At 42.1% G+C, this 12,585-nt stretch overlaps 1 protein-coding gene across 1 annotated transcript in view; it reads left to right on the top strand.

Annotated features, from left to right (window-relative positions):
- Nucleotides 1–12,585, top strand: part of LOC126455428 (PDF receptor-like) — a 378,273-nt gene that overhangs the window by 220,889 nt on the left and 144,799 nt on the right. The window contains exon 6 of the mRNA XM_050091178.1: nucleotides 10,449–10,704. Coding sequence (XP_049947135.1) covers nucleotides 10,449–10,704 — 256 coding nt within the window. The remainder of the gene's footprint in view (nucleotides 1–10,448; nucleotides 10,705–12,585) is intronic.

Here is a 12,585-nt window from a genome sequence, read left to right as displayed (position 1 = left end):
AATTGGCGCTCATGAGAAGATGAACAACAAAAATGCAACAGGAGCGTAATATGTAAGAAATTGTCCACGCAGCCTGTAAGTACAGTTCAAAACATTACTACTTAATAGGAAATACCAACCACCAGAACTGTTTATAACCTATAGGCACAGTGACAAAAATGTAAATTAAATAGCTAACGTATGCACATATTCCAGGCCACTGATGATGCCTTGCAGAAAATAAAGGCGAAACGCATTTGGCACTAAAATTGTGTTTTATTCATTTGCTGTAAGACGGTCCATAAATAAACATTATCAGTATACCGTAATAATTTGAGAGAATTCGTTAACCGTAGGGATTGACATGACACACCTCTGACATTTTCACTGCTGCTGAAAACGAATTACCGTACGATACTCAGTTTTATCGAAAGGACCGTACCATTTTGGGTTGGCTTCTGTAGCGATGTGCAGGGATTTAATGTGCACCAAGAGTGCAGACATGCACCTGTTAAAAAACAAAAACTAATTACGCGTCGTAAGCTTGTCAGCGGCGGTAATAAAAAACTGTATGAGTACCCTCCTACACGTAACTCGGAAATTCAAATGCTTTTCGCGCCGAACAGTTCGCACTTTATATTACTTGAATGAATTAGATATTTCGTCTGTGTGCATATGAATAAACGCAATTCAGATTTAGCAGTACACGTTTCGCCTCAATCCACGTATAAAATTTCCAGTGTACTGAAATATAATGCATTTCAACTTGTTAGACTTGCAGCCCGCAGTTCCCAACCTCATTTGCTTTACGTAATATGCTTCTAGCAACTAGCAGCAGGGTGCAAAAATTTCCGTAAACGGTAAGAACTTCTTAATAGTTTATTTTACTTACTCATTTTCAGCAACGAACAAATATACTTACATGTATAGTAATATTTTAAAATGTGCTTAGTTTTAATTGACTTGGTGCATTCGGTGGTAAGCTAAGTAAAGTCTGCCGCTATCACTGCGGGATTAATGTAAGTGAGTGGGCGAATATTTTATTTTTTGTCTTCCAGTGCTGACAATTGACGAGCGTGCACAACTAGCACCGATCGGCTGTGAAGCGGAAGTAATATGGATTAGTGAACTCGTATTACAGAGGAATTCATTTTCAAGTGTGGTACATGCTCGCAACAAGCATGGCTGCTAATAGAGTAGCTGTGCAGAATCAACTACCATTACAGGTCCCTTCCTTACGTTTCGCAGTTGCAAACGGACCTGACCTTACACCACGACACACACACACACACACACAAATTTGAATACAGCGAAAAAAAAATTCACTTTGCGCTTCCCATCGTGACCTAATCACTCGATTTTCCACTTGTTAAACTAGACCCATCACAATTTCTATTTTCCTTCTTTTTTTCACAGTTCTGTACACATTCTTCCACTTTCCATGCTTGTCCTCTGTTCAGTTTTTGACGGCCTGTCCACTAGGCCCTCTTACCACTAAATGTGAGGTGGGCGCGTTGGGGAGTTTCCCTCGTGAAAATCATAAGGACCTAAAGCACATCACCATCGATTGTGAGATTGTAGCATTTATTCATACTTTTGCAATACGTTGATCTAATGATGAGCCAGGTTTATTTGTGCTGTGAGCCCACATTGTACATATGAAGCCGCGCCGGGTAGCCGCGCGTCTGAGGCGTGTTGTCACGGTACGCGCGGCTGCCCCCGTCGGAGGTTCGAGTCCTCCCTCGGGCGTGGGGGTGTGTGTTGTCCTTGGAGTAAGTTAGTTCAAGTAGTGCGTAAGCTTAGGGACCCATGACCTCAGCAGTTTGGTCCCATAAGACCTTACCACAAATTGCGAAATTTTATGTATGAAACTTCACGAAAAGCTGAGTCACTGGTTTCTGTGACATTCATTTAAGCGTGGGATCGTCGGCGGTGTGCTTTAGGCCCTTACGGATCTCAGTGTCTCATATCTAATCCAGTCAAGTGACAGTGTTAGCGGACATTACTACTTGAGTTTAATCATCCCGCAAAAGGCACTTTATGCTTGGAGTTGGTTGTTTACTGTGCGGGAATCGGCTTTCGTGTGCAGTATAAACATGAACTACGTTGAATCTATTTTAAATGCTAACAGGAAAGTATAACCGTGAGGAGGGGTCGTGCGTCGTGCTTGGGTAGCTCAGTTGGTAGAGCAATTGCCCGTGGAAGGCAAAGGCCCGAGTTCGAGTGTCGGTCTGGCACATAGCTTCAATCTGCCAGGAAGTTTATTATCAGCACACACCCAACTGGAGAGTGAAAATCTCGTTCTGGGAACAGAAAAGTAAATTACCACGAAATCTTAGCCTCAAAGGAACTAGGAATTCCGAGAACAGATCCTTTGATTGAGAGAGTGACGACATCAAATTAACCTGACTACAGGTGAACATTTATCAAGGAAGTTGTTGTGCGGATGCAGCGTAAGAACATCTAATTTTCAGCCCTGAAGTAAATTTGTGAACTAATACATGAGCAGCGTAAGAATATCTGATTTTCAGCCCCGGAAATAAATTCGTGAAGTAATACATCTGTTAGGGATCTTGTCAATACGACCGAAAAAATGGAAAAGCACGAAAGCTCCCACATACACAACAAAAAGAAAACAAAAAAAACTAAATGGAGAGTTGCGAAAGCTTAAACATAATTTCGTTATGGTCCTAAACTGTACTTAATTATGTACAAAACAACAAAATTCCACAAAAATAATTCTTGCTTTTGTCAGATAAGTTACGCATCTTATTATTATTACTGTTGTTATTTTTTTGCCAGTGGCTGTGGTTGAATGAACTTGTTGATAAGCATAACTGTTGTACAGAACATGCTATTAATTTCACACTTTCAGATTTTTTTGAATCTAAAAGTTTGTGAAGTCCTGGAAAGTATACTGGCGAGCCGCCACTGATTATGAGTTAATTGTAAGATAGATGGCGGAAGATGTGGTAAAGTGGCCAGAGCACAAAAAGTTTCCACTGCAAATCTTTTGTCCGGAACAGACTGGTGCTGGCTGAGAAGTGGTCAGGCTGGTTCTAACATACATCGCCATTCTGTCAATGAGACCGACAGAGGGAGCATGTTTCGTTACTTTTTTCAGTGAAGATAACTCATTTATATTCTTCTTATTACACTTGTATGGAGAGGAATAATTTTTTAGAATATCAATGTTTAAACAACGTCTTCTCGCCTACAAATGTAGATCATGTTTGTTTCTTTCGGTTTGATGGTTTCATTTGTGTGCCACAAATGTCTATAGGACAGGAAAAGTGGCCACACCACTCCTCGGGAAAAGTGGCTCCAACAAGGAACACGCATAATACAACAAACAAAATTGTCTTCTAAACCCTTTTATATAAAAAGTTATTATCAGTCATTTTACTCCTATTGTTTACATTGTGTATAATTAATGCTATCAGGCCAACTTTGATTGATAAGGTTATATTACAGTATTTAAAACCACCTCTGTTCTTTTACATATAGGATGATACAAACATCCGATTGAAGATAGTCTTCTGCAGCCACTTGGTATTCCTTCAAATCGTAGAATGTTAAGAAGCCTAGAAAATGTGCTTGTAAATCATAAGGACGTACATGAGATCCTCTTGCGATGATACGGTCCTCAGTAAACGGTTAGGCACGGAACATTGGCCACTATGTACGCCCTCAGAAAAATGCATGTAGTTCCAGTGCATTACTTTCTTTTTCGCTTACAAATATTTTTTGCGATAAGTGGTAAGCTTCAATCAATAAGCTTGGTTCCGTGAAAACTGGCTTTCTCTCCGAGTGGCCTCCCCTTCCTGCACGGTCCGAAGTGCCGCCCCGAAATATCAATATTGGCTTTTAGGTAAAAAATTTTGGCGACCTCTGAGGGACGGATTAATGGGAGTAGGCTCGTAATTGCAAGCTAAGCTTTGCAGTGTGAGCAGGAATGAACAGCACTGATTTTAAAGCAAAGTATAAGGGACATATAGAGATGAAAATAAAAGAAAGCATAGTCTGAATCCAACTGTACATCACAACAAGAAAATTATGCTGTTAAGAAAAAAGGTTTTCCGGTACAAAAACAATATACAGTTTCTGTCAGATCATTCGCACCCTGAGTACAAATATGATTTCCGAATTGGTGTACTGACCATAGTTTCCGTGCAGTATGGGTTTCTATAAATCTTTCAGGTAGTGTCGTGTAATGTGTATCTGGAAAAATGATACACACTCGTGACAAAACGTCTGAATGCAGGCACTAAAAAAGGTACGTTAGATCAGAGGCAAAACTACAGGACAGGCAAAACTACCTGACAACAAATTAAGAATTAAAAAACAGAATTAAATTAGAAAAAACAAGACGTGTGAACAGAAATGTATTGCAATTGGGAGTCTAATAGGTGGACCAGAAACAACAGAAGAGTGGAGGACAATTACCAGTATGAAGAAAACATAAGTGAACAAAGCAGTAGGCAACCTAATTCCCTTAAAGGAATGGGGAAAGCATTATGCAGACGTTTTAACTGAAGATAGGCCATATATTCCACACAAGGGAATGAAGACAAGATGGAAGTAACTAGTAGAAATATCCACATTACAATAGAGGAAGTGAGTTGTGCAGTAATTATAATGGAGAATGGCCAGTCACCTGGTCCGAGAAACATTCCTGTTGAATTATTGAACGCTGGAGGAAGGCATCTGAAGGAACGAATAACCAGCCTGATGAGCTACTGTTGTAAAAGGACCGAAATTCCCTCAGAAAGGAAAAATTCGTACATGGTTTCTATTTACAAGAAAGAGAGTAGAAAAGACACAAACTGCTATAGAGACATTGGTGTCAACTGTACAATGACCCGCTTATTTGGTAAGATAATGATTGAAAAATTAGTCAAAATGTTGGCAACCATATTGGGGAAGAGCAGAGCGGGTTTGGGCAGAACAGATCATGTATAGATAACCTATTTATTTTAGAACAACTAATGGAGAAATTTATAACAGTAGGGAAGGTGCTACACATTGCCCTCGTAGATTTAGCAAAAGCTTACGATACAGTCCCTGGATTTAAACTGTGGGAAGCTATGAAAGATATAGGTATCGATGATCACCCTTTACAAATTATTATTAGAATGTACAGATATAGTGTGGTACAGATTAAACGGGGTTAAAAGTTATCAGAACCTCTTAAAGTCACTAAAGGTTTGCGACAAGGTTGCGGTATGTCACACATCTTGTTCAATTTGTGTGTAGAAGTGGCTCGCCGAAATTGGAAGAACAGCTGCAGAGGAAAGGGAATCACTGTCAACGATGTACAGATAGTTTCATTAAGTTTTGATGACGATCAAGCTATTATAGCATAAGATGATTATGACCTTGAGTTCATGGTATGACGATTATATCAGGAATACAACAGATGGGGACTGCAAATTAGTCTAACAAAAACAGAGCATCTGGTGGCGAATAGTCATGCTAGATTTCAAGTACACTTCAATGACAATGAGTATTTACAACAGCAAGAAGGAAAGAGTAGGTAAGGTAATGGTTGCGTAGGAGTGCCAAAATATCAAGAATCGAAAGGAAAACGATGAAATAAGAGCTAGAATGAAGGTAAATGATGCAGTGGTAGAATTGAAAGAAAATCATTAAAATGGTACGGTCATATGATGAGAATGAGAGATCATTGGTGGCCAAACAAGGCTTATGATTGGAAACCACCCGGCAGACGTAAGCACGGAAGACCACGACGTTCTAGAACAGACCACATAAATGGAATAATGGAACATCACAGCATCGACAAGGAAGATGCGCTGGATAAAGAGGCTTGGCGGAGGATAAAAGGAATTCAAGAAGATGTTGTTATTAATTAATCTTTGTATTGATTAATCTGTGATACTAATAACAAATCACAAAGAAATCCGAGAAATGAGCAACACGAGAGTAAGTAAAAGTAAAGAATCGTACCTAAAGATATCTCCTTTCCTACCTGCTGCGGTTCTTTGTGTCAACAACGTCATTTCGTAAGGATCAGCGGTAGTCGTACAAGAACGTGAAATTCTGTTTGTGTTTATAACGCTTTTACGTTTGAGCAATGTCCTGATCGAGCGATTTTCAATGTAAGTGACGGTTGCAAGGTGATATGGGTAGAAATCCAAATGATCGTTTAAAAAATGTTGTAAAATCAGATGTTAGGATCTGAGTAGTCCTTGATACATTATCGCGATAGTTCTCTGCCCTATGATAACCTGAAAAACAGACACTTCTGCAAGATAGCAATACCAGTTTTTCAACATCACCAATCTAGATAATTGTCATTACATATTAGTTTTCGAAACTTCTCCCCCACGTACGTGAATCAACACGAGGATTTATCCATGGCTTTGACAAAGCTTCTTACGAGACCCAGTTTAATGTGTAGAGGAGATAGGTACACATATTTGGCCCCAACAACAAGAATATTCACAACATTCTTCTGTCCAGTCGCTAGCTATTTCCGAGCAAGTCATTCGTTTCCCTTAACAGTGGCTTTTTCTGTCTCTGCTGCCCATTTGATTATGAAGCAGCAGTGCTTTGTGTACCCTAGCGGCACGCCGAGGTGTTACTTACAGATCTCCAAACATTTGCGATTTGTATTTCTCATAGTGGATAAGTGTGTGTTGCAGTTAATAAAGTTCTCATATGTCTCCATCACAATAACTGCATGAGCAGTCGGAACTGTGTATAAGTAATGCACTCAGACTAACTTTGCTTGAATCTGTGAACAACGCCATTCATTTACACTGAAACCATGACGAAGAGTTCCATAACGTGTTCCATATCAGTACATAAGAACCATGTCATTCACTGGGAGAAATAGAAGAAAACAGCATGGCGGGCAAAATAACCACTCAGTTTGTATCCCGAAGAAGAAGATTCAGCATTTTAAATTACGAGCCTGAAAGCTCAGTCTGTTGCTTGGGCACGGTTAAATCACCAACGAGATCCTTGAAAAGTAAGGCTCATTTAAATCACAGTGGCCATGAATTTTGGATCGACATACATATCTAGTTCACTGTCTTCTGTGTGTTCGTCCCCGTATTCGTCTTCGCTCGTTGTCACATTCTTACGTAGCATTGGTATTGGCAGTTATGCAGGGCTTATGGTAGATTATAAATTATGATATTGTCTAATTAACCTTTTTTTCGAGGTAACTCATCTATTTTTGTGACTTAGAAATAACTGTGCTTCGTCTGGTCCTTTGGTACCCTCCAGATCAGTGGAATAGCAAAGGACACCTGACGAGCTCCTTTTAAACAGCATATAATGTTTGTAGCACTTGACGATAAGCGTATGTGGGGGACAACATTTCTGTCCTGGTCCCAAATCTACACCCAATTCAAATTCGTAGCATCTCTTCACAAGATGATTGTCATTGCTACGATTTCAGAGTTAAATACTCACATATATTTGAGATATTTAGAGAGGTGCGAGACATTTCTTCTGGTGAATTAAAACAAAACAGAAACCACAAACATTCACGAACTTAGAACAATACTTATCAGAACTCTCAGTACTGAGCTGCAGGTCGCAACAAAGCCGAAGGTACATCAGCACTGCTGCCAAACTACCGTCATTTCTCAGAGTTAAAATTCTGTGCTGAGAGTGTTCATGTATAGTAATGCCTTACCGTATTTACATTATGTTTTAACAGTAAAATCTGCAGAATATTTAAGTTAAACCAGAGAAGAATAATCAATATGCAGCGTTTTCAATGTTTTCGATTTGTACAGGACAGTGTGTCACATGAAAACAAATCCTACTCCGAAAAATTGATTTCATTTTCGAATGCAGCACCCACGAAACAGCAAAGGATATCATTCACATTGTCCATATCAAAAATGTTAGCAGAAGGCCCTGTACTGCAGTAGCGTTTTAGTTTAGTGCAAGGGCCATTTTATAAGAAAGTCAGCTTTTTGCAATTACTGATAACTGTACCATCAGGCAAAATCTGGGTTTACTCTAAGATTCGTCTGTCAGTTCATTAACGCACAACATGAAAAGCTAGTGTCTATGGCGCATGCCTAAAGCTTCTTTAAATGGCGTGATGGTTACCAAGGAATCCTCTATCCAGTCACAAATTTCATTTCATGCACTATTCGTCACCTGTTAATAAGAGCTGGAGTGGCACTGAGTGAGCTTTACTTCCACTAGTACCTGACCTCCCACCTTCCAGACTCCACAGAAATTCTGCTACATGTCTTGCCGGACTAGCAGTCCTGGCAAAAAGGCTGTTGTGGAGACAGGGCGTACCCACAGCCTTGGAGATGTTTCCAGAATAAAGCTTTCACTTTGCAGGGGAGGGACGAGTTCATTTCAGTCAAGAGTTTGGACATGTTGAAGAAGTTCAGCAAAGATTTAGGTTTTTTAAATAATGTTCCGTTACTTGGGATTCAGACACTTTCTACCTTGGCACCAAAGGCGACATTATGTCATACTTACTGCAGGAGTGTTTGTCCCGCATGGTTCGTAGGAGAACTTCTGTGAAGTTTTTAAGGTAAGAGAGGGGTACTGGCGGAAGTAAAGCTGTGACGACGGTTCGTGAGTCGTCCTGGAGTACCTTAGTGGATAAAGCACTTGCCCGCGAAAGACAAAATTCGCGATTTCAGGTCTCGGTCAAACACACAGTTTTAATCCGCCAGAAAGTTTCATATTAGCGCACAGTCCGCTACCGAGTGAAAATCTCGTGCCGGGGTATAATAGCGGTCAAGCACACGCATAAACAGTATTAAGCAACACCTAGTGACATGACGAAGTTCTCGGCCACTCCGGCATGGTTTCGTCGACTTAGATTTCAGTAAAACAGGTCTTAAAACTCGTCTTAAAGAAAAGCAAAAAAGACTTGGGGGTGTGCGTGAAGAAACACGAAATTCGAGAAAATAAGGATCACGTTAATAATGCGTCAGAAATGTGAGCGGTTCGAAAACTTGTTAAGAAGTAACCCCCGGTACGTTGTCCTGAACGGCGAGTTTTCATCAGAGATAAAAGACTGGTTAGCAGTGTGCTAGGACGTCTCTTGTTCTGTATACACATCAACAACAATCTGACGAACCGAGTGAACAGTAGTCTGCGTCTGTTTTCCGGTGACGCTGCAATGTGCCATAAGTTATAGACGCTAAGTTAGATACATGATGATTGCGACGGAATTGCTATACTCTGAAGTTCCAAGCTATCGACGAAAAGTGCAACGCTGTAGAGTTTGGCCGCCGATGCAAGAATGTGCGACACTGCAGCGCAATTACACCACGCAGCTGGATCGTAAGCAGGGGACATGTCTGTACCTGTGCATACAGCCTTTGTGAATCATTCCCTCTATTCAGCTGGATAACATCCTTGTCTCGCAGAGAGGCGAGTGAACAATGTACGCAGAAGTCAGCAATAGAGAGACAACGTGTAGTTCGACCCAAAGAAACCCGTTGAAGTAATCGGCACATCGTTCAACATTTGGGCTGGTGCGATGCGATTATTCGACGATGGTGGCAGGAATGGGTGCACCGTGGCTGAAGACAGCGTCAAGAAGGAAGCGGTCGACCTAGAGAGACGACTGACCTGAAGACCGAGCAATCGTCAAGAGGCACTAAGAGCCCCGAATTCATCATCATCATCTTCGATATGACGTGCAACAGATATTTCAGTTACTTACCCCGGATTCATCATCATCTTCGATATGACGTGCAACTGATATTTTAGTGACTTGAAGTACCATTCACAGAAAGGGGGCTGCGACCACGGCGGCACATGTGAAGCCCAGAGGTACATTAATGATAGTATACTCCGCATTTTGTTGCCTTTCATGACAAGGCACCTTGGATTGACATTTCAGCAAGATTATGGTCACCCACACATGGTGGGAGTAACTGCTGCTTGCCTTCTGCTTGCAAAACCGTACTTTGTCAAGCAAGATCGCCGGATCTCCCCTAAATTGTGAACGTATGGAACATTGCGGGTAGGGCCCTCCAACCAGCTCGGTATCTAAGATGCAAGTTGGACATAATTTGGCACGATATGCCTCGAGAGTACATCCAGCATTTCTATCAATCAATGACAAGCCGAATAGTTGCTTGAATTATGGCGAAACGTGGAGCAACGCGTTATTGACTTGCTCAATTTCTGAAGCTCTTTATTTTGTATAAATCACCGAATTTTTCTGAAATTGATTTAAATTATTTTATTTGTCTGTACTTGTGCATGACATGTATCGATTTCTGTTGCATTTGGATAATTCATTCGTGCAACAGGAAAGTGAATTACCAGCAGTGGTGTGAGGTACCATTCGCCATGCATGTAGATAGCAAGCTGAGGATGTGTTTCAATATACAAGTATATTTTTTTAAAAAAGTAAATCTTTATAGCTGATGTATTTGACTTCATTTTACCTCCAAGAAATTTTTGTGGTGGCTTATATTGCATCCCAGTGCCTTATGTTGCAGGAGCCTGCGCAACAACCGGACGCGCATCCACCGGAACCTGTTCGTGGCGATGGTGGTGCAGGTGGTGATCCGGCTGACGCTGTACGCCGACCAGGCGGTGGTGCGCGGCGGCGGAGGAGGCGGCGTCCAGGAGCAGGCGGCGGCGGCGGCGGGGGCGGCGCCCCCTGGGGGTGGCGGCGGCACCGGGGGCGGCGTCGCGACGCTGCCAGCCGCCGCGGCGCTCACGGCCGAGCACCGCCAGGGCATCGACAATACGGTGCGTACGTCACGCTTTCATTCCCGTTGGGCATCGCAAACCGCTGCATTATGCACGGGGAAACATACATATTCAGCATATGGACAAAGGCTGCGGAGTAGCCACTGCATGCATACGAAATCAGAAATTAGGGGGAGAACGTTTAATATTTTACAGTGGACAGCACAAGCAAAACGGTTATAAAATATGTGTGCGCTTGATACGGTATCTTTATGATGTACCATCTAGCAGTGATATTGAAATACTCTGCTGGCTTTTGATACTTCATGAGCATAAATTAATAATTGCTGTTTTATTTTTGCAAAATTTACGTGGTTAACATTTGTGGTGAAGTGAAGCCATCATAGCAGATGTAACGTCTTACTTTATGAAGCATATGTGTCCTGAACGCCGGTTAGTCGCAGTGGTCTCTACAAATGAGAAATATTACTGAGCTCGTAGTGGGTTGTAAAATACCTGTTCCACATCAAAATTGGAATCTGGAGCTTCTTTTACCTTCTCTACGCTATTGGCTACTCGTATTAGCTCGTACGTTTCATTCTGTGCTTGCACAAATCGGTTTGCTGTGCCAGCGTTTATAAGGTAAAGGCTATATAGTATCTGGTCAGAAGTATCTCGACACCTTTACGTAAAATGGAATTGACCATTAGGAGTCATACGCCAGAGTAAGAGGAGGTGGCAAGTTTGATGTTGCCAGCAGAGAAGCAGAAAGAGTCAGGAGGGCTGACTGACTTCGAACGTGGACTAATCAATGGACGTCGCGTGAGTAACGAAACCATCAGGGAAATTTCAAACCTTCTGAAGCTGCCAAAGTCTGCTCTGGTAATGTCATTGTGATGTGGAAACGCGAAGGAATAACCACACCTCTACGAAAATCCGAATCAGGTATTAGAATTTGTGCACAACAAAAATAGCCTGCACTAAGAGTATCAGGTAGCACCAATGTAATGCATAATAGACCGCAAGATGTCACGGGAGGCGAAGCCGTCATTGTAAAGCGGGGCGGGAAGTACTGTGTTCTCCGTACAGGGGTAGAAACAACAGAATGTGTAGGTCAGGGAGTATCAATAACGTCGAACGTGGACCAGTCAATGGCTGCCACCTGAATAACAAACCCATCAGAGACATTTCAGTCCTCCTTAATCTACACAGGTTGACTGCTGGCGGCGTCACTGTGATGTGGAAACGCGAAGGAAGGACCGCAGCAAGTACTGACGGGACAGGGAGCATGGAGCACTGCAGAGAGTGGTTCCAAAAAATGGCATGAACTAAGCAGAGGGAATTTCTCATGAGTAGGCCAGCTAGCACAGGAACTTTGCGTATGGAGTTAAGAAGAATAGTGTGCAGTGGTTGATCAGCTCCTCACAGACCACACACTCTTGTGCTCAGTGCTGAGCGACGCTCGAGGTGGTGTAAAGAGTGACGCCCCGGGGCATTGGATAACTGGAAATGAGTGATTTGGAGTGGTTAGCCATGCTAAACCCTCTGGAACTATGAAATGGTTTGGGGTTTGCTAATGCCTGGCATACGGTACCTGCTTTCATGTACGATGCAAAGAGTGAAACACGAATTAGATAATCTTACGGTGTGGGAACTTTCTTTGTGGATCCGGTGTTGTCCCCTGCTTGCGGCTAAGATGACCCTAAACGCGGTGTGGTTTGAACACAGTTTACGGCATCGTGTACTGCGTACAGTACAGGCAGGGTTCGAAGACGGTTATTGTTTGTGTCAGTGTGACAATGCATGCTTTCAAAAAGCAGGAATTGTGAGGCAGAGTTTTTTGGACAATAATATACTTAACATTTTCTAGTCTCGCTTCTCGAGGACGAATGGGGTGTGTTTCCTTCAGAGACGTTCAAACACCTCACTAAAAGTCTGTAG

The sequence above is a fragment of the Schistocerca serialis genome, chromosome 2 (genome assembly GCF_023864345.2).
Source record: "Schistocerca serialis cubense isolate TAMUIC-IGC-003099 chromosome 2, iqSchSeri2.2, whole genome shotgun sequence".
NCBI lineage: Eukaryota > Metazoa > Arthropoda > Insecta > Orthoptera > Acrididae > Schistocerca > Schistocerca serialis.
This window is presented reverse-complemented; position numbering and strand designations above follow the sequence as displayed.